The sequence below is a fragment of the Hypanus sabinus genome, chromosome 21 (assembly GCF_030144855.1).
Source record: "Hypanus sabinus isolate sHypSab1 chromosome 21, sHypSab1.hap1, whole genome shotgun sequence".
Lineage (NCBI taxonomy): Eukaryota > Metazoa > Chordata > Chondrichthyes > Myliobatiformes > Dasyatidae > Hypanus > Hypanus sabinus.
This window is the reverse complement of record NC_082726.1, coordinates 34,962,912-34,985,370: the sequence shown is the minus strand read 5'-3', so window position 1 is coordinate 34,985,370 and position 22,459 is coordinate 34,962,912. Positions and strand designations below refer to the sequence as shown.

At 41.4% G+C, this 22,459-nt stretch overlaps 1 protein-coding gene across 6 annotated transcripts in view; it reads left to right on the top strand.

Moving 5' to 3' along the window:
* washc2c (WASH complex subunit 2C) overlaps positions 1–22,459 on the top strand; it is a 71,911-nt gene that overhangs the window by 20,050 nt on the left and 29,402 nt on the right. For 4 of the 6 annotated variants that reach the window (XM_059946293.1, XM_059946298.1, XM_059946295.1 and 1 more), the window contains exons 7-16: positions 975–1,036; positions 1,570–1,629; positions 2,346–2,441; positions 2,530–2,617; positions 2,774–2,848; positions 4,695–4,807; positions 5,834–5,903; positions 8,139–8,198; positions 9,455–9,604; positions 21,807–21,910. In XM_059946293.1, coding sequence (XP_059802276.1) covers positions 975–1,036; positions 1,570–1,629; positions 2,346–2,441; positions 2,530–2,617; positions 2,774–2,848; positions 4,695–4,807; positions 5,834–5,903; positions 8,139–8,198; positions 9,455–9,604; positions 21,807–21,910 — 878 coding nt within the window. The remainder of the gene's footprint in view (positions 1–974; positions 1,037–1,569; positions 1,630–2,345; positions 2,442–2,529; positions 2,618–2,773; positions 2,849–4,694; positions 4,808–5,833; positions 5,904–8,138; positions 8,199–9,454; positions 9,605–21,806; positions 21,911–22,459) is intronic. The other 2 variants (XM_059946294.1, XM_059946297.1) reach the window with 2 other exon arrangements.

Below are 22,459 nucleotides of genomic sequence, written 5' to 3'. Positions count from 1 at the left end.
CCTTACCTTAGAAATTACTACGGTTACCCATAGCCCTCTATTTTTCTAAGCCCCATGTACCTATCCAAAAGTCTCTTAAAAGACCCTATCGTATCCGCCTCCACCACTGTTGCTGGCATTCCACACACTCTCCACTCTCTGCGTTTTAAAAAAAAACTTACCCCTGACATCTCCGCTGTACCTTCTTCCCAGCATCTTAAACCTGTGCCCACTTGTGGCAGCCATTTCAGCCCTGGGAAAAAGGCCTCTGACTATCCACACGATCAGTGCCTCTCATCATCTTATACACCTCTATCAGGTCACCTGTCATCCTCCGTCCCAAGGAGAAAAGGCCGCGTTCACTCAACCTGTTTTCATAAGGCATGCTCCCCAATCCAGGCAAGATCCTTGTAAATCTCCTCTGCACCCTTTCAATGGCTTCCACATCCTTCCTGTAGTGAGGCGAACAGAACTGAGCACAGTACTCCAATTGGGGTCTGACAAGGGTCCTGTATAGCTGCAACATTACCTCTCAGCTCCTAAATTCAATTCCACGATTGATGAAGGCCAATACAACATATGCCTTCTTAACCACCGAGTCAACCTGCGCAGCTTCTTTGAGCCTCCTGTGTACTCTGACCCCAAGAGCCCTCTGGTCCTCCACACTGCCAAGTGTCTTACCATTAATACTATATTCTGCCATCATATTTGACCTACCAAAATGAACCACTTCACACTTATCTCGTTGAACTCTGAGTCCTTCTCACATTGAGGACACATACCTTCAAACAGTTAAGGAAATGGTCTCGGGGTGGAAGAGTCCTCTCTTGGGGGAATTGGAAATTGTTTATGGAAAATAATGTATTGCTCCAACCACTTCCATCGTGAGATATTGTATCCTAGAACCCTTTTAACTGTTGCTGACCTTTTCAATATATTTGCATATTTCATTGTCCCTACTGCACGATTTCCTAATGTTTTTCTGTTTTGTGCAGAATCTGTAGACAGTGAACGTGGCAGTCTTGTTGAGAGTGAAGAGGAGAGAGAAAAAGAAGAGGTTTGTTGAAAAGTAATTAGTTACTGATACACTGAGGGTTAGATATGTTATAGTTTTTTGTTGTCATGTTACAGCTGTGACGCTGTCTTTGTCTTGGTTCCCTGCTGCTGATAGAATAAAAGATGTTCATTTCAACTTTTACTGTCTAGTTGCATGGGAAACTTGCAGAAACATACTAACTCAGTTATTTGTCCTGGCCATGACAACAGTTGGGATGTTTTTGCTTGCATCTTCCCCTTTCTTACCTCTCCCACTTAGCATGGCCTCTGGAATATGCTGTCCCACTTCATTAAATAAATCCACCAAGTGGCGCATCTAGTCTCAACCAAAGCTGAGGTGATTGGAATCACCAAGTAGGATTAAGCTGATTCTATTTACATTGAAATGCTGCACTTGTAACCGAATTACTGAAATATTAATGAAGAGTTCTTCATCAGCAGATTAAGTACTGTTGAACAGTTAAAAGATGCGATTGCTGAAGGTTATATGCGTGATGTTCAAATATGTGGTCACATGCTTGTTTGTAATGATAGGAGTCAGAGGATGATTTTGAAAGTGAGGAGGATGAAGAGAAGCTGCCAAAGTCAGTCCCGGTAAGTAGGTTTGGTTATCAACTGCTTGTACCTGTTTTGTTAATACCTCTGCTGCAATTTTTACTTTTGATTAATTTGCTTATAACTGCATAAAAATATTCAAAGGGGTTAATTGTTCAAACTTGATCCTGCACTTAGTTGCTTCTCTGTCTGTGAGGAAGAGGTCCCCTGTCATGGATTAACTGGGCATGAGGTGGCGCACTGAGGTGTTAGCAGATCAAACTTCAGATTGTAGGTGGATCATACTGGCAGACCTCTTGCTTTCTGCCTGTGGAGAAAGGTGAAGAATCATTTTCTGCAAGATCATGCAGTCATAGATTGCTTTCCAATATCGCTTCCAGATTGGATGATGATTCTTTAAGTGCTGCGTAATCATCTTTATTTAAAATTTTTGCCCTGTTTATTTCATGCCGTTATCCCTTCCTGCTTCATCAACAGCCCTTTAGGATACCGGGGTTTATCCAGTAGTGAGCTTTTTGGCTCTTATTTTAATCAACTATTGCTACATGTCACCTTAATGTATGCCAAAGCCTTAAACACTAAAATTCCCTCGCTAAAACACTCATTTCTTATTTTTTCCTCTTCATGTGTTTTCTCTCTCTCATTGCTGTTCCTTCCTTAAGACCCAGTTTTTGATATCCTCGTTGCTTAGATTTTAGCTGTAGCAGTCCTGTAGGGACCTATTAATGATACTTAGTGGATGAATGCTCTTGTAGAAACGGCAGCTGGTCAGTGATGAGGATGAAGATGATGACTCTGACTTGTTTCATGAATCTGAGAAAGAAAGCAACGAAGGGGTTCTGACGAGCTCGGTGAGTGGCTCTTTTCTTTCAACTACTTTGCACAGAGAAGAGTTGATGCATTCCTTCTGATGTTAATATGATGTACTTTTCAATGCAGAAAAAAATGGGACACTTTTCCTTTGCAGAAGAACTGGCAGCCCGGATCCAAGAAGGAAACCCAGAGAAAACAGATGAAGAGAGAGCATGTAATTGTTACAGAGTTTCTTTGTTTTATGCTTGTTGATGATGTGAAGCGTGGATTGAGTGCCCACAGGCTGGTGCTGTGGAGCAATTGGGTTTTATTTCTCGGTTTTGCTCACTCTGCCCGATCCCAAGTTTTGTTGTAATTAATTGTTCCACAGCTTTAACGTCTCATGGGTCAACAACCAAGAGCCAAGTAAAGACAAAGAAAGAAACTGGAAAAGCTAAACAACAAGGTAAGGGTTAAGAATTGAAACAATGCGTTCCAACCTAAAGGTTTGGATGTAAGGTGTCTGAACTTGGAGAGCTGTGCTTGGACTTCACTGACAGTATTAAGGGAATTATCTGGGGAGTTCTTCTAATAGTTGACCAACCTTTTCTGGACTTGTAATCACCATGGTTTGCATTAACAAGCAAAACCATTCAGGAGCTACATGCTGCAGAGAAGGTCAGCGGATTTTTTAAGACTAAGCAAGAAAAGTCCAGGGAAAAAGAACATGGAAAATAGTACAGTACAGGCCAGTCAGTTCACAATATTTCATTGATCTTTTAATCTACTCCAAGATCAACCTAAATCTTCCCTCCTACACAGCCCATAATCCTCCATTTTTCTTTCATCCATGTGCCTGTCTAAGAGTCTCTTAAATGTCTCAAGTATACCAGACTCAATCCTTCCCCAGCAGTGTGTTCCAGTCACAGATCATTCCCTGTGTAAAACAAAACAACACAACTGCCTCTTGCATCTCCCCTAAGCCAACCTCCACTCATCTTAAAAGGATATCCTCTAGTGTTAGCCATTGGCACCTTGGGAAAAAGACACTGGCTGTTCATTCTATCTTTGTGTGTGTGTTTATTTATTTTTATTTAGCAGAACAGTGCAGAGTTACCCCTTCTGGCCTTTCGAGTCATACTGCCCTAGCAACCTCACAGCCCTGATTAACCCTAATTTAATCACGGGACAGTTTACAATGACCAGTGAACTTATCCAGTACGTCTTTGGACTGTGGGAGGAAACCAGAGCACCCAGGGAAAACACATGCACTCCACAGGGGAGGACATACAGAGACTCCTTATGGAATGGCATCGGAAGTGAATTCTGAGTTCCGGAACACCCAGAGCTTTAATAGCGTCACGATAACTGCTGCACTATACAAGTCACCCCCGCTCCTCCTCCGCTCCAAAGAGAAAAGCCCTAGCTCACTCAACCTTTCCTCATAAGGCATGTCCTCAAATCCAGGCAGCGTCTTGGTAAATCTCCTCTGCGCCCTCTTGAAAGCTTCCACGTCCTCCCTATAATGAGGCAACCACAAATGAATGCAATACTTCAAATGTAATCTAACCAAAGTTTATGAAGCTGCAATATAACCTTGTGGCTCTTGAACCCAGTCCCCTGACTAATGAAGTTCAGCACACTATTTGCTTTCACAACCACCCTATCAACTTGCACAAGAATGTGGGATGTTTGTACTTGGATCCCGAGATCCCCTGTTCTTCCACACTGCTAAGAATCTAGCCATTAACCTTGTTCTCTGCCTTCCTAGTTCAGCCTTTCAAAGTATATCACTTCAGTTTGACCTTCCACACTGTATCACTTCAAGTCTAACTTCATGCAAAGCTTTTCTGAATGGAAGTAAGCATTTTGAGAAATTCATTCTTGACTCGGAACTGATTTACACAGAATTAAGTTAATAATTGGACTCAATTACTAATCAAATTCTGAATGTTGTAGATTGGGTGTAACAGTCAGTATTCTGAAAAAGTTTAGCAGAAGATGGCACGATCTTTAGCTTTTGTCTATAATTTAGCTGTTATATAACTGCTGCAGTCTCTTTCGGTAGATTAGCTTGAGGTCACACTCTGAGAATAGATTTAAGTGATTTGGTTGCTAGGATGAACATAAACTGAGTGGCCTAAAGTGCATTAAATCACTACACGCTTTCCTTTGCAGTCCAATACTTTGAAGTGAGACAGATGGTCCGTACATGTCTTGTTATGAAGGGTAGAATCTGTTCTTGTAAAGGTGTGATTAATCCTCAGTTCTCACTGACCTGATGTACAATGCATTTCTGCTTCATATGTCAGAAGACAGCAACTTGTTTGGATTTGAGAATGCTGATGAAGATGACGACTACTCTCAATTTTGCAGCAGGGGTGGTCTGTTCAGTGGAGGGAAGGGCCTCTTTGATGATGATGAGGTTGGTATATACACTTTAAAACCCAGATAATAAAAATGTTTCAAACTCCTGAGATGTAATTTAGAAAGTACTTATGAATGTGAAGTGAACATTGTAAATGCTCAATGGTTTAGCATTCTACTCTTGCACCTTACGATAAGGGAATTAAGTTTGGCTGATCATCTATGCTAATTTATACAGTTACCTCTGAATTTCAGGTAATTTGACGGCAGTCCCATTCCTACCTAGATCTTTTTGCATTAGCTGCGAGGTGAGGTTCGAATTCCTCTCTTTCCTCTCTTCTGATAGTTCAATAGTTCCATTTAATATCAGCGGATCTATACAACCAGAAATTCTTGTTCTTGGCTGCCATCATTGAAAATAGAAGAGTGCCCCAGAGGATGAGTAACAGGAGAAAATGTTAGAACCCCAAAGCCCCCCATATTCCCCCCCAAACACAAGCAACAGCAAAGAATCGCCCCTCTGCTTCCCTTGCTTCAGCAAAAAGCATCAGCACCCTCCACCCACCAAGCAAGCAATAGCAAAGCGCCCAAGAAAGTCCATGATCTGCAGTATAACAAAAACTAGTCGTTCACCCAATAATTCGACATGCTACAGGCTCGCTCTCTCCCTAATAAAGGGGAAAAGGTGTGTCACTCAGTGAGAGGGGAGACGTAAACAAAACGACTCGCTGATTTACAGTGTTAAAGTCCAGTTCTATAGTCGCAGCTGATACTCTTTACTAGTCTCTTTTTTTTATTGATTTCTCTCTCAATGATTTAAGGACTACCTTATGTTCCCTAAGCCTCATGACGTATTAAAATAAAAGATGTAGATGCTCTACGGGTGATGTGAGCATCTGTGAAGAGAAAGGCAGGTAAATACAACTGATCCATCACTCAACAGCACTAGAGACACTGACATCTTGTGCCTCAGCTTACTTCATCTATCTTGGTGCCCTGAGGAGATGGATGGAAGGAATTGGGTTAAAGTTTATGTCCCATAGTCGGAGGCTTTAATTTGCATAAATACTACTTAATTTTATAGGGTGATCTTTTCACTGAGGCCCCAAGGGAAAATAATGACGAGAAGAGTGAAGTAAAGCCAGCTGATGAAGGTGAGTCATGTCCAACGCTGACAACCCAGGTTCTGCCGAAGTTTACTTCCAAGAAATTCTGAGTAGTGTTAATTGGCTAAACCTAAACTGTACATGAATCATTCAGGAATGTGCTTTTAGTCTTGATCAAAATGATTAGAGGGTGTGACAGTTTATTCTACAAGGGCCTCAGTTCTGAGAGAGATTGATTAAATGTGTTTGTATTTCACTTGAGTTGGGGGTTGGTTTATCGAAAGTTTGCCATGATTTGGTGACTAGTGTAACAATGCTAATGCTGATTTTGATTTTTAACCAAACTCCGTACTCTTCAGTAATCTTTTTTGTATTTTGAAACCTAATAATGGGACATCTGTGAAAGGATGCTTACTAACATTGCTTACTGCTCTCTGCATTCAGTCAATTGAAACGTAATGTAAACTTCAGTCTCTATCTGTGAGCTGTTCTGTGCAGCTGTTTGAATTAAAATTCCTACGGCTCATGGAGGGCTTTGTGTGTGTGTATGTGTGAATTGTGTTGATCTGGAGTTGCTTCAGAAGTTAATTTTTTTCTGAAATCTTCCATCCCAAATTAGCGCAACATTTGAAACTCCATTTGGTCAAGAGTGGGCTGGTTCTTGGATTCATAGATTAATACAACACAGAAACAGGACCATCATTTAACATACTGACCAAGCTGTCCAGCTAAGCTGGTCCCATTTGACCCGAATCCCTCAATATTTTCCTATCCAAATGTCTTTTAAATATTGTCTTTGCACCTGCCTCGGTAACTTCCTGTGACATCTCGTTCCATGTACCCACTAGCTCAGAGTGAATAAGTTGCCCATTGGGTCTTTTTAAAATATTTTCCTTCTCACCTTCTGATGAGAAAGCCCTAAAGTCAACCAAGTATAGTCTTCCACTGAAAGGCCTGTTCCCAGAGTATGAGGAGTATGTGGTTTTTACGGCAATTAGTGGCTATCTTCTTCTTTGGCCTGAGCTCCCAGTGAAGTACAGGCCATGGATGACCTCCCATCTCCATCATCAAAGATCGACAGTTTGGTTGGAGTTCATCAATGTTTCTGTAATCCATTGTACAGGGGATTGGTCTATAAAATTTCATTAGAAACCTGTTGGCCGGCCTTACCCGTTTCTACCTCTCATGACGAGGATGTAGGGTTGGATTTTGAGAGGCAAATTAATGGCAGTGTCCTTCAATAAAATGACCTTGCCGCTGGCGAGGCTCTGCCCTCGGACACTTCCATTGGAAGACAGACCTTCATTGAAGCTATGAAAACTGTCCAACTAATCAGTAATATACTTGGATGAGTAATATTTGTGTTGTTTGAATATGTGTAATAAAATCCCAGGTAAAGCAAAATGCTGCTCATCCTCGAGCTTCATCCCTGGGTGCACCAATTGAGGTGTCCTTGGCCAGTCTGGGGTGGGTAGCTGAAATGTTTACAATTCCTCTGGAATTGAGAGGAATAAACAGCTTTGGTTCTCAGTTCCCAGCCACTTCTCTCAGGGTCTAGTTGATCTCCAGATTTCCTATCATGGGTACAGTGAGGGTGTGGTCGGCGAGATGCTGGGAATCCAGTTACCATTTTGGAACTTCAAAACCTACTGGTGTTGGGTAGGAATTGGGAATACGGGATCTATGAAATAAATTTCCTTGGAGCCTTCCGACAGGGAAAGCCTGTTGCTGCCAGCATGCGCAGCAGTGATATCTGCTGAAGTCAGTGATGTTGCAGCTGTTCACTGAACAGTGGACTTCTCGGTGAGAAGTAGGTACAGCATTTACTGTTATAAGCTGTGCATTTGGACTTGGCTTCTGGTAATGGCAGTGAATTAATATGAATTGCCCACTGCTGATTTCCTCCTGTAACTGTGGTGGTGAGGGCTTTGTTTGGCTTGTGCTTAACTGTTTTCATGCTAACTTACAGCTGTTTCTGCATTCTGCCTTCTGAGGGATGGATGTCATTTTTTTTCAAAGTCTTGCTCAGAATGTTTGGAGGTGTATTTTGTGATTTAAAAGACGCCATTGAGATAAAATATTTAGTGGGTAGATGTACAGTGTCAGCTCTAGTACTTGTTGAGTAGGTTTGTGCGGACTTAAGTTTCCAGTTAGACAAAATTCATCTAATTTCCATAGTACTTAGATTATTATTCCTAGGCGTTTGAAAGATGCATAAGGTGTTTAGGCTTTCGGATATTTAATTTTCCCATTTTAAACATTTTTCTCCAATCTTAAACTCAGACTCTGCTATAAGAAAATGTCAGAAAAAGGTACCGGCTGGAGCGGTTGCTATTTACCCCGGTAGGTTCCTGTAATAACGGAACAGGTGTGTGTGTGTATACTTGTACTTATTACACGTCATCATCATTCCGCTTGAGATTTATGATTGCAGTTTTTTATTGTATGATTTTCTAAAAACATTGACATTTATTGCCACCAAAGCATTACAGCAGCTAAGTGTCGATAACATTTGCCAATTTGGAATCTTGTATCAGCCAGACCAAATGTGGATGAACTGTTTCAGTCTCTGAGGAAAATTAATTGAGCATTCATTTTTACAGCCATCTGGTAGTATGGTGGTCACCATTGTGAGCTTTTTATTAAAATTCCAGATTTGTCTAACTAGCTGAATTTAAATTCTCTGCTGCTGTGGTGGTGTTTGAATTAATCGGACTTCAGCATGTTCATCCTGCAGTCTGAAGATTGTTACCATCTGAGCAGATTAGAATGTATGAAATCTAATTGAATATTGGGACAAGTATTTCCTGTAACTCTGATAAGTTACACACCTGAACATAGCTAGAAATACCAAGACTTCTGAATCAAAATCAGTTATTTTAAGGGAGAAGTTAGTGAGCGGAGTCTATGTAGGCAGAGCCCAGTATAAACTCTGCTTTTCACGTGGACAAAATATCTGGTGGAAGCTGCTGGGATCTGAAATGCGGCTTAATCTCTGGCTGCATCAAATTATGGGAATATATTACTCCAGGAGAGATTACGTGGAAGTTGGGTGCAGTGATCTGTGCTTTACTCAGAGAGGATGGTGAGTACATGCAATGAGTTGCCTAAGGTTAAGACAGGTACGTTATCATTTAAGAGGTGCTTGGATAAGTACATGTATGGCCAAAGCTTGGAGAGATACAGGCAGAATGCAGGAAATTGGGACTGTCTGGGTGGGCTTTATATTCGGTATGGACCCACTGCGCCAGAGGGTCTGTATTCATGCTATATTTCTCCTTGATCTATTCCACAGCTAAGGTCTGCATAATGTTCCTGCAGGAATAATAAAAAGTTATTGAATATTGTACACCTACCAAAGTGTCTTCAGATGGAACAAAAAATAGCCAAGGTCATAAGCTTGAAAGATGTTGATTAGTCATTATTTGGATGTCTAAAGGCAGGAGGATATGAATAGGTTGAAAATGTTCTACCGAAATGGATAACATTTTTCCTTTTGTCAAAGCTATGTATTTTCTTAATATTAGAAGAAGAAGAGGTTTTAATCTTGAGTGTATTAATATGGAGGATCCTTTATAACTTCCAATTTTCTTTCACAGGTGACATATTTATATCTGAGGCAATTCCTGAGAAAATCCATGGGAAAGGAGCAAAGAAAAAGGTGACAAAACCCCCACCAGCTCAGAGTGCTGGAGGATTGTTTGATGAGGAAGATGACGATTTGTTTGGATCGAAAACATCAAATTCTGGTAAGTATGAGGCAATCTTCAACTTAAAACAAATTTGATGCCATATTTAGTTAAAGCTGGCTTTTGAATTGGATTTAGACAATAAGAATTAGGCCAGTGAGTCCATCGAGTCTGCTCCACCACTTGATCATGGCTGATCCATTTCCTTCTCAACCCCTTTCTCCTACCTTCTCCCCATAACCTTTCATGCCCAGACTCATCAAGAGTCTGTTATCCTCTGCCTGAAATACACTCAATGACTTGGTCTCGACAGCTGCCCGTGGCAGTAAATTCCATAGATTACCACCCTCTAGCTCAGGTTTCCAACTTGGAGTCCATGAATTCCTCAGATAATGGTCGGGGTCCTTGGTGTTTAAAAAAAAGGTTGGGGGTCTAGCTGAACAAATTCCTTCTCATCTTCATTATAAATGGACAGCCTCTATTCTGAGCTGTGCCCTCCAGCGCTAGATTTTCCTACAATAGGACACATCCTCTCCACATCAATTCTACCTAGGATGTGGAACCCTCTCCAATGTCACAACATCCTTTTTTAGATAATGGGTACAAAACTGCTCACCATGCCCCAAGAGAGGCCTCACCAGTGTATTATAAAGCTTCAGCAATACATTCTTGCTTTTATATTCTAGTCCTCTCAAAATAAATGCTCGCATTGCATTTGCCTTCCTCACCACTGAGCCAAATTAACCTTTAGGGAATCCTCCACAAGGACTCCGAAGTCCCTTTGCACCTCAGATTTTTGAATTTTCTCCTTATTTAGAATATTGTTTATTTTTTAATTCCTTTTGCCAAAGTGCATGCCCATATACTTCCGAACTCTGTCTTCCATCTGCCACTTCTTTACTCATTTTCCTAATACATCTAAGTCCTTCTACAGCTTCCCTGCTTCCTCAACACTGCACGCCCCTCGTATTGCATGATCCTCGTATTGTTTGAAAAATTGTCCACAAAGCCATTGTTCCGTCATCCAAATCGTTGATGTACAACGTAAGAAGAAGTGGTCCCAAAACAGACCCCTGTGGAATACCACTAGTCCTGGCAGCCAGTCAGAAAGAGCTTGCTTCATTCCCACTCTTGTCTCCTGACAATCAGCCAATGCTCTATCCATGTTGGTATCTTTCCTGTAATACCATGGGATCTTAACTTGCTGAGTAGCCTCACATGTGGTACCTGTCAAAGGCCTTCTGAAAATCCAAGTTCACAATATCAGCCGATTCTCCTTTGTCTATCCTGCTTGTTATTTCCCAAAAGAATTCCAGCAGGTTTGTCAGGCAAGTGTTTCCTTTAAGGAAACCATGCTGACTTTGGCCTACCTTATCATGCACCTCCAAGTACCCTAAAATCTCATCCTTAACAATCAACTCTAACATCTTCCCAACCACTGAGATCAGGCTAACTGGTCTATAATTTCCTTTTTTCTGCCTCCCTCCTTTTTTGATGAGTGACATTTGCAATTCTTCAGTCATCAGTAACTATGTCAGAATCTACTGATTCCTGAAAGATCATTACTAATTTCTCCACAATCTCTTCAGCTACCTCTTTCAGAACCCTGGGGTGCAGTCCATCTGGTCTAGGTGACCTATCTACTTTCAGACCGTTCAGCTTCCTAAGCACCTTCTCCTTAGTAATAGCAACTGCACTCACTCACACCTCCTGATGCTCTTGAACTTATGGCATACTGCTAGTGTCTTCCACAGTGAAAACTGACGCAGAATACTTAATAATTTTGTCTGCCATTTCCTTGTACCCCATTACTACTTCTCCAGTGTCATTTTCCAGTCGTCCAATATCTACTCTTGCCTCTCTTTACTCTTTAGGCATTCTCTTTGATGTTATTGGTTAGCTTACCTTTATATTTAATCCTTTCTCTCTTTATGACTTTTTAGGTGGTTAACATTTGTTTTTAAAAGCTTCCCAATCCTCTAATTTCCCACTGATTTTTGCTCGATTGTATGCCTTCTCTTTTGCTTTGATGCTGTCTTTGACTTCCTTTGTTAGCCAGGGTTGTGTCATCTTGTCTTTCCAGTACTACTTCTTTGGGATATCTCTATCTTGCACCTTCTGAATTGCTCCCAGAGTTCCTGCCTTTGCTGCTCTACATTCATCTCTGCTTGTGTTTCCTTCCAATCCCTCAATGCCCTTTACTCCACTATAACACTGATACATTTGACTTTAGCTTCTCCCTTCCAAACTGCAGGTTGAATTCTGTATTCAGTACCTCCTAAGAATTCCTTTACCTTGAGCTCTGTCATCAGATCAGCCATGACAAGCCGTGATATTGTTTAATGGCGAAGCAGGCTCAACGGACCAGGTGGCCTACACCTACTATTTCTTATGTTCTTGGGTATTTCTTATGTTCTCTCTAATCAAATCCAGTCCTCTACACAGCACCCAATCCGTATAGCTGATCCTCTAGTGGGTTCAACCACAAGTTGCTCTAAAAAGTCATCTCATAGGCATTCTGCAAGTTCTCTCTTGGGATCCAAAATCATTATCAACCTGATTGTCCCAGTCTACCATAATATTGAAATCCTCCATGACTATTGTAGAATTGCCCTTTTGATCTGCATCATCTACCTCCTGTTGTAATTTGTAGCCCACATCCTGGCTACTGTTCAGAGGGCTGTATATAGGAGTTATGTTGCAGTTCCTTAACTCTACCCACAACAATTCTACATCTTCTTGCCCTATATTGCCCCTTTCTAAGAATTTGTTTTCATGTTTCGCCAACAGATCCATGCCACCCCTTCTGCCTACCTGCCTGTCCTTTTGATACAATATGTGTCCTTGGATGTTAAGTTCCTAACCATAATCTTCTTTCAGCCATGCCTCAGTGATGCCCACAACATCATACCAGCCAAACTCTAATTGCACTGCAAGATTATCTACCTTAATCTGTTTTCTGCGTGTATTCAAGTATAACACCTTCAGTCCTGCCTTCGTTACCTTTTTTGTTTCTATCCTCGTTACATTGCAACTCAGCTCAATGACTGAAATTTGCCCTATCGTCTTCCTGTCCTTCTTAACAGTCCCACTACACATTGCCTCTGCTTGTATGCCAATCCACAGCCCTATTCCCATTTCCCAGCCCCCTGTCAAATTAGCTTAACCAGGGAATTCCAGCCTTTTTTATGCCATGACCTCTACTGTTAACAAAAGGGTCTGTGAACTCCAAGTTGGGAACTAGAGGTTTAGCAAATCTACCCAAAAGGATATTGTTCCCCCTTGATTCAGGTGTAACTTGTCATTTTTGTACAGGTCATGCCTTCCCCAAAAAGAGATCCTAATTTTCCAGAAATCTGAAACCCTGCCCGTGCACCAGATCCTCAGCCACACATTCTACTGACAAATCCTTCTATTCTTACCCTCACTGCTGGCACAAACAGCAGTCCAGAGATTACTACCCTAGAAGCCCTGCTTTTCAGTTTTCTACCTAGATTTGACTGCTAGTTATTTGCAATAATAAGTAATGAACTAGGCATCTTGAAAACAAAAGTGTGGACACGGTCTCTAGTTTCCCTCTTTTAAAGGCTCCTTGAAGTCGCCATCTTTGACTTGGTAGCTTTGTTGTTGTACAGTGTTGCTAGCTGTCAAATTGTCTAAGTGATTCTCTGAGATTTTGTGTGATGCTAGTAAAATAAAGTACCTATTTCTGTAGTTAGGTCTGGGGCTGTTCAATTATCCAGAAGAAGGATAAACAGGATGGATATAATAGAAAAGCAATGAAGTACAGGGTAACTAGTCAGCCCATCAGGCCTTGTCTGTTCTGTTGGTCCTACACTTTCCTAATGCAAGGCTTCCACCTGAAATGTCAACGATTCTTCCCCACAGAGTCTGTTGAGTTCCTCCAGCAGATTTATCCTCCAGAACTCCAAATTAATTTACTTCTAGTGCCTGTTCAATTCATATTTGAAATTCTTTTGTCTTTTGAAACTTCCCTGTTTCCTGAAAAGTAAAATCCTGTATCTGTTGGAAATCTGAAATTTAAACACACAACGCTGGAAGTTTCTCAGTCAGGTTGATGACCGTTTGTCAAAGATTTTTAAACAAGATGATTGATGGGAAGCATTAGCTCCATTTCTCTATCTATGTAGACTGCTTAATCTACTGATTATTTCTGGCATTTTTTTGTTTTGTATTCTTCACTCATTTACCTTGTACCTCTCCTCTAAAACTTTAATCTGTGTTACTGATTTATAATGCATCTGCAAATGGAAATTTCTTTTTATTTACCCTCTTTGGGAATGCCAGGTATTCCTCTATCAAGTCTTGATATTCTTCATTCTGATGAGAACAATGTCAGCTACTCCAGTGTTATCCAATTGCTGAAATCCTCATACCCTCTAATCTTACCTGGAATTGTAAAGAGCAAGAACAATTGTAAAGTGCTCTCCTGGTGATCATTATCGAGCTCCTGCACAATCCTTTTGTGAGGTGCTTGATGGTCTCCTGGATGATCTTCATTTTACATGGTGTCTGGCCAGGGACTCACAAGATATGGAGAGGATGTTGGATGTTTTGAGGAAACTTTATGAACATCCATAAAACTTAGTCCCCATAACCAGAAATTGCTTGTCATTGTGGAAATTATATAGGGTGTTTTACATGAGTGTCTAGTGTCGTGTATGTGGACAGGGTGTCCTGCCCACTGAAGCTCTATGCCAAAGTCCCTTTGGTTTGCATATTGGCTTGGGAAAAGCTTTTGGTTCTTCTATCCTGTTAATTAGGTTTGTTGGACTGAGCAATCTTCTACACAGATTTTTCAGGTCTCTAGAACACACCATCTCCAGGTTTCTAGAACACACTAAATCTCCAGGTTTTTCTGGTCTCTGAAATATTACTGCCCAGTGCTAGCTTTGCAGTCCTGGCCTTCAGACTCGTTTTTTTCCTGAAGTCTTCTGAAGTGGTGCTGATGCATTGATGGCAAAGGTTGGCTTTGTAGTTGGTTTCTCTATGCTGAGAGGTGGCCTCAAGGCATAAATCTTGATCTGTGTTTTCAGAACTTTACTCTCTATATTTGGTGTTAGGACATTTGGTGCTGTGTTAGGGCAGGATGGAGGAAGACATTTGTGTTTAGTATAAAGCCTATCTCACTGAAGGAACACTGCCTCTGCATATCCATATTGTTGTGTTTGCATGTTGTGAATCGCTAAGTGATGTTCTGGAGTTTTTTGTGTGCCATACTCTGCCAGAGCTTTGGCGACCACTTTTTCAAGTGGTTGTCTTTGGAGGAAAGATACTATGAGAGGTCTCCCACGTTGTTCTGACAGCGCAGTTTTTTTAAACAAGGCTGAGTGGTGAGCTTGACACTCAACCCGGCAGGGATGGAAAGTTTGTTCGGGAGCAGGTCGACTGGAGTCTGGCACTGATGTCACTGCGCCACCAGCCGGCCCAGGGTGTTCTGGAGTGGAGAGCGTTAAGGCTTGAACTGCTTTCTGTTCATTCTGTAGACTGACTTCACTGAGGAGTCTGTTGAAGGTCTGCTGCAAAACTACAACATTGTTGCAGAGAAAGCTGAAGGAAGCTGTAGTATTGCTCATTCTCTGGGATTGTGTTTTCAGTGGACATTTAGTTGTAGTCACAACTTGCATGTCATCATGCAGGAGATGTGAAATAGAAACTAATTTTTAAGAATTGAGAATTTTTGCATAATCCTTCGGTTGACTGGGTCAAAGGCTTTTGTGAGGTCAGTAAACTCCATGTACAGTAGTTTCTGTTTAGTACAACTTTAAACTCTTGGACCTTGGCTTTTTGGGCCCCTGTCTGCATCTGGCTTCTACATTTTCTGACTGTCAACCTCAGTTGGTTAGAATTTGTTATCGTATTTTACCCACCCTGTTCCATAACACTGGTGCTTCCAGAGGTGTGTGTTCATTTCCCCGTATACCCATAAGTAAATGGGCACATCCAGCACCAGCTCAATCTTTGTCTCACCAGTGATGCCATTGTTATTGGCTGGATGATCCACAATATTAAAATGGAATATAGGAAAGAGATCACAAACCATATATCATAGTGTCAGAGCAACAACCTAGCCTTTAAGGTGAAAGATGGGGTGGTTATAGACAATAGGTGCGGGAGTCGGCCATTTGGCCCTTTGAGCCTGCACCGCCGTTCACTGTGATCATCCACAATCAGTACCCCATTCCTGCCTTCTCTCCATATCCTTTGACTCCACTATCTTTAAGAGCTCTATCTAACTCTATCTTGAAAGCATCCAGAGAATTGATCTCCACTGCCCTCTGAAGCAGAGCATTCCACAGATCTACAACTCTCTGGGTGAAAAAGTTTTTCCTCAATTCCGTTCTAAATGGCCTACCCCTTATTCTTGAGCTGTGGCCTCTGCTTCTTGACTCCCCCAACATCGGGAACATGTTTCCTGCCTCTAGCATGTCCACTCCCTTAATAATCTTATATGTTTCAATCAGATCCCCTCTCATCCTTCTAAATTCCAGTGTATACAAGCCCAGTCGCTCCAGTCTTTCAACATATGACAGTCCTGCCATCCTGGGAAGTAACTTCATGAGCCTACCTCCCTCCACTCTTTGTTAATCAAGGAAGTGGAGGGAGGAGCAGTGGAGCTGCTGTAGAGTTGGTCAACAGCTTAGTTTTTAAGTAACCATATCATCAGAAACCTCTCTTGGTCCCTTCACACTGATGCAGTGGTCAAGAAAGCACATCAGTGAATGTACTGGTGTAGGTACCTGAGAAGATACTTGTCCGTGAGGAGTCCCTTCAACCTCTACAGATGTGCTAGTGAAAGTATCCGGACAAATTGCATCTCAGCCTGATGTGTGGTAATTGTTCTGCTGTGTATCGAGGGAACCTGCCAAAGGTGGTTAAAGCTGCCAGTCCGTAACAGATCTGTCACTTCCTTCTATCCAGTACCTCTTCATGGTGCGTTGCTTCAGTATTATCAATGATGCCTGCCACACTGACTGTTGCTTTTTCTCTCCCTCTCTCTCCCTCTCTCTCCCTCTCTCTCCCTCTCTCTCCCTCTCTCTCCCTCTCTCCCCCTCTCTCCCCCTCTCTCTCCCTCTCTCTCCCTCTCTCTCCCTCTCTCTCCCTCTCCCTCCCTCTCCCTCCCTCTCCCTCCCTCTCCCTCCCTCTCCCTCCCTCTCCCTCCCTCTCCCTCCCTCTCCCTCCCTCTCCCTCCCTCTCCCTCCCTCTCCCTCCCTCTCCCTCCCTCTCCCTCCCTCTCCCTCCCTCTCCCTCCCTCTCCCTCCCTCTCCCTCCCTCTCCCTCCCTCTCCCTCCCTCTCCCTCCCTCTCCCTCCCTCTCCCTCCCTCTCCCTCCCCCTCCCTCCCCCTCCCTCCCCTACCTTTTTGAGAGAAGATACAGGAGCTTGAAAGCCTCCCTAGCCAAACATAAGTCCTGTTTCTTTGCCACTGCTATCAGATTCCTGAACGTCATCTCTTTCACACTTTCTTCTCCATGGTGCCATGTCCCTTGACTCTTAATTCCACCTCTCTTGATTATTCTGGTATTGTCACCTTATCATTCCCTTTTTGTGCTGCCTGTCAGTTTGCATTACTAGCTGTGCACCATTCTGCAGTCCTTCACTGGTCACTGTACATACTGTGTACTCTGTGACCTTCACATCAGCACAGAAATTCATTGTGTCCTGATGTATATGACAACAAACTGATCTAAATTGAGCCAACCTTTCAGGAGTCCCAATGACAACTGCCGACACTGGCTCATTGTAAACCCCTTCAGGCTAACATCAATGAGCAGCGGTCTACTTTTTAAAATTCTATCAACTACCAGAAGTTATTTGGGAGAAGTCACTGATAAATGAATGTTGGCTGAAATCAAACCTTTTGGAAACTACTACCTTGACTAGAAAATTAACTGAACAGTAGGGATGACAAGTAGGTATTCAAACTGGCAAGAAATGACCTCTTTGTGTTGTATCTATATTTATACGTCACAAAGATGGTAGGATGGAAAGCCATGTATCCAAGTTTTTTATTTTGATGACTCACAAGTGCCATTATAAATAGTGTAGCTGGATATTCATAGGTAAATTGAATGGGAAAATCTGAGGTAAGGAGATTTCAATGTAGGCAAATGTGCAGTCACCTAGGCAGGATGTAATAAATATACAATAGTTTATTTCCTCAATATGTTAGGTTATTGAATTGGAGGTGAGTAAATTGGGGAAATGGGAGGGGCAACTAGGTGATGGTGTTCATGCACAATGATCATTAAAAGGTCATGGAAAGGTATTGAAAAGCTTCGGATGAAAGTCTTGGTGCAACCAACTTTAGATTAGATTGGCTGATTAGAGCAGCCAATCTGATTTGCATCCCACTCTTGAGTTGGCTCTGAGCGCTCTCATCAATATACAGTGTTGTCGCTTGCCAAGTTTTGAATAACTTTCTCCATAGCACCTCTCCTCCCCAACCCACCCCATCCTCACTGCCACCAAAGCTGTGATTAGTGCCATACAGGAAGACAGGTGTAGCATGTAGGATTCTCAAGTAGTTTTCAAAACAGACGTCAACTTGACCGGGAACTCTGTTTTCTTCATCATTGCCTGGCAAAATTTCTGAAATTTCATGCCTAATAAAGCTGAGAGTGAATGTTCATAATGTGCATCGGGAGGTAGTTGAAGGTGGTGACCACCAGCGCTTCATTTTCCTGGACCATAATAGGGGAGTTTGAAAAGCTAGTCCTGCTAGGGGTGTTGTTATTTGATGTTTGATTAGTCGAGAATTGATGTGGTTGTCAAATATGGGCATTGTCTCAGAGTCTGCATGTGTTTTCATTTTTTGCATTTGCTGATGCAAAAATACAATTTCTGTTGTTTGATGACATCTAGTGGTTGAATACTTGTGTGAATAGAAGAATCATGAAATCTAAGATGTTGTTATCGCCTAGTTTATGTATTGGTATGTGTTTCTTTCAAAGTAAGTACTATTTTGAGCTTGAGAATTAACTAGTCTTCCTTTAGAGCTGCAGCAGCTGGTGCTTTCCTGATGAGTTGTGCAAACTTGAAGCAAAGTGCGATGTGTCATCTTGCTATCTACCCTCTGGCTGTTGCTCTGATTCATGGCTTAAAGGGCTCAGTTTAGCGTCTGAGGTCTCAGTGCATGTAGCCAGTTGCAAACTCCAGATCTGGTGTTGGATTTTCTGTGTTGTGAGAAATGAGGTTTCACTGGTGGGGAAAAAAATATCTTGGCTATGTTATGTTCTTTTTCAGTAAGATATTCTGGCAGAGCCTTGGTTTCTGCTGCCAACCCCCTAGCTGTCAAGTTGGATGATGTGCCTTCTCCACTTGCAGTATTACATATGGTGAAGACCTGCAGTCAGTACTGCTTGGTGGAGGAGTGTGCTTTTTTGTGCCTTTGATATCATGGCACTGAAGGAACCATACGGTGTCCCTTTGTTAGGTACAGGAGTGGAATCTGGTGAGGTCTTCTACTGCTGTAGCCCATCACTGAATGTATAATATATCAGAGGTTGATATATTAAGTCTGCACACCACTCTTGTAACATGTGGTTATTTGAGTTGCTGTCACCTTGTCAGTTTGAACCAATCTGACAATTCTGATCTGACATCTCTCGTTAACAAGGCAATTTCACCCACAGACGTGCTGCTCACTGGATGATTTTTTGTTTTTTGCACCATTCTCTTTGGAAAATCTCAGGAGATCAGTTTCTGAGATGCTTAAACCACCTGTCTGGCACCAGTAATCATTCCATGGTCAATGTCACGTTGATCACCTTTCTTCCCCATTCTGATGTTTGGTCTGAAAAAATTACTGAATCTCTTGACCATGTCTGCATGCTTTTATGCATTAGATCCAGTGAATTCCAGTTAATTGAACCATTGGTTAATCAAGGCAGCATCTTTGAGACAACTCTTAAAGAACAAAACTAATCAAGAAAATAGCTGAGATTCACTTCATTTATTTGGGACACTGTGCCAGTTAATTGGGATTGCAGTTTGTTGCTGTACAGTTTCAAACTAGCATCACTCACAAGCACTTGTGTGGCTTGGAGTGGACGTTTTTTAAACAGTGTCAGTTGTGTCTGTTTGACTTCCAAAAAGTGATTTTTTTTCACTGACAGTTGGTGATAAATAGGCAGTAAGAGAATTCAGAACTATTTTGCTCATGGTGGTTTTGGGGCGGCCACTTAATTGGGCTAAAGTGCACTGGTCCCAATGTGTCCCAGTTAACCAGAATCCACTGTATTTGCATTAGTGAGCAGGTGTACAGATGTACCTAATAAAGTGGCCACTGAGTTTAAGTACAGGGCAAGATGATGGATGATGTGTGAATTGGAAATGTTTTATTATTGTCCCATGTAACAAGATACAGTGAAAAGCTAGTTTTGTATACTGTTAATGGGGATCAAATCATTACACAATACTTTGAGGTAGTACAAAGTAAAACACTAACAGAATGCAGAATAAAAGTGTAACAGCTACAGAGTAAACACATTGCAAGTATACAATAAGGTACAACATCATTATGAAGTAGATGGTAAGGACAAGAGTCTTATCGTATTCGGGAACCATTCAACAGTCTTATAACAGGGTAGAAGCTGTGCTCAAAGCTGTGTTATGTGCTTTCAGTGTGCTCCTTGTGTATGTAATGTCCGATCAGTGAGCGGATAAAAGAGAATCCCAAGGATGAGTGGGGGTTTTTGATTTTTCTGGCTGCTTTACTGAGAGGGATTTGGAAGATAGTCATTTTCCCATCCAGCTCTGCCCATGTGCTGGATGAAATGGGTTTGGGGCCTGCTCTCGGTCAACGGTAGGCTTATTGTGCTTATCCTTGGGTATTGAGTATTGGTTTACATGTACCAAGATACAGTGAAAAGCTTGTCTTGCATATTGTTTACATAGATCAAGTCATTGCATAGTGCTTTGAACTAGATTGAGATTAAATAATAACAATGCAAAATAAAGTGTGAAGACCATTGAAAAAAATGTAGTTCAGGTTAATGATAAAGTGGAGGGTCATAAACCAGGTGGATTCTGAGGCCAGGAGTCCTAAGATAAAATGTGAACAAAAAATGCCAGTGTGTTGGCTTTTGTGACACCGGCCGTCTTGTCATTTCTGATCGTACCTTGTCATTTGGAAATCCAGACAATATAATGCTCAACAATAATGAATAGTGTGAACAAAATCACTGGAGAGACACTGAAGCTAGTGGATCTAGAAGTGTTTTATTCAACAGAAACGAGCAAGAGGTATCATATTGAGACACTTGGATGTAATATGACCCCGTTCCAAGTTCATTTGACTTTCCAGCTTTTAGCTTATGTATGTTGAGAGGACCGGAAGTGACGGCATTGATGATTATTTATTCTTGTGAGATATTATAAACAGCCCTTTTTTTTTCTTCTCCCAATGTTTCTTTTTTTCGCTTCTTTTTTCTTCTTTATTAGTCATTAGATTAGTAGATTAGCTAATTTTGCATTATATATATATATTTTTTTCTTTTTTCTGTTTTTTTTATATCATATATTATGAAATATTTAGACTTACCATGTTCATACATATACTGTATGGTTTATGTCTTGGTAAACCCATTTATACTGTAACTATTTGTCTTTTTTCATCTGTAATGGAATTTGTATGTTTGTAATTTCTTTTTTATTAATATATCATTTGTATTTTGTCCTTATTATTGATAATAATAAAAAGATTGAGAAAGAAAGAAAGAAAGAGACACTTGGTGGAAAAGGCCTATTTGATCCACTATTACATGACATTCTGTATGCTAAAGATCAAAGGTAACAGCAGGACAATTCGATAGTTACAATGTATCTACTGTGCTTCCTTTGAATTACATGTAGTTTTCACACACCGCCTTCTTCAAACCCGCACTCCAGACACCCAAAATGAATGTTAATCAGCATTGTCTGGTTTGCAATCAACTGGTGTCCCCAGTTCTCAGAAGCTATTGTTCAGGGTTGCATTTTAAATTGAATCTACAAATCACATTCAGGTCTGAAGATTGGTTGTTGAAGTTAACGTTTGCTGTATTTCCCAACTCTAGAATACCCCCTAACAATGAGACATACAAAGATCCAGTCCCCCTCAATAGGTAACAGTTAAGTTTAAAATCCCATTAACTGGTTAAGACAGTTTTCAGAATATTTGATTAATGCAATTGAATTGCATACATACTTAGTAACTCCAGTATAATTAATCAGTCTGTTTTTCTTTCTGATTTTTATCAGTTGCCCCTGAACCCAAGCCAACTACAATTCTTTTTGATGATAGTGATGACAGTGGACTCTTTGAGACACCTAAAGTATCCAAAGAGAAATCAAGAGTGCAGCAGGTGAGTGGTTGCTTCAGAATACGTGCACGAAGTGTAACATCTAGTTAACTGCAGCTTTGCAACAATTTTACATTTCTTAACCATTCACGGTCTGCAATGCTGGGCTATCATGGGTAATAAATCCAAATCATTGTAGAGGACAAAGGAGAAATGGGGGCAGTAGTAAAGGAGGAGAACCAAACCAAATGTGTGGCCACGATTTAAATATCAGCATTATTAGAGGGCTATGGGTAACCCTAGGTAATTTCTAAAGTAAGTACATGTGGGCCGAAGGGCCTGTATTGTGCTGTAGGCTTTCTATATATCTATGTTAGTAATCTTGTTGTAATATCTGTTAAGCAAATGTTGATCCCAAGGAGAAGGACTTGCCTGTTAACTAATGTGCCCAGGCTCTTGCTGCCAATACACACACATTGTGTATATCTCAGCACTGGAATTCACTCAGCACTTTTTTTGTGTAATGGGTGTGTTACTCCCCAGTTGGTGGGTTTGGCTTGAACTGGTATAACATTGTTGGTTTTCTATGGTTGTTGAGTCCAGTTGCGTCAT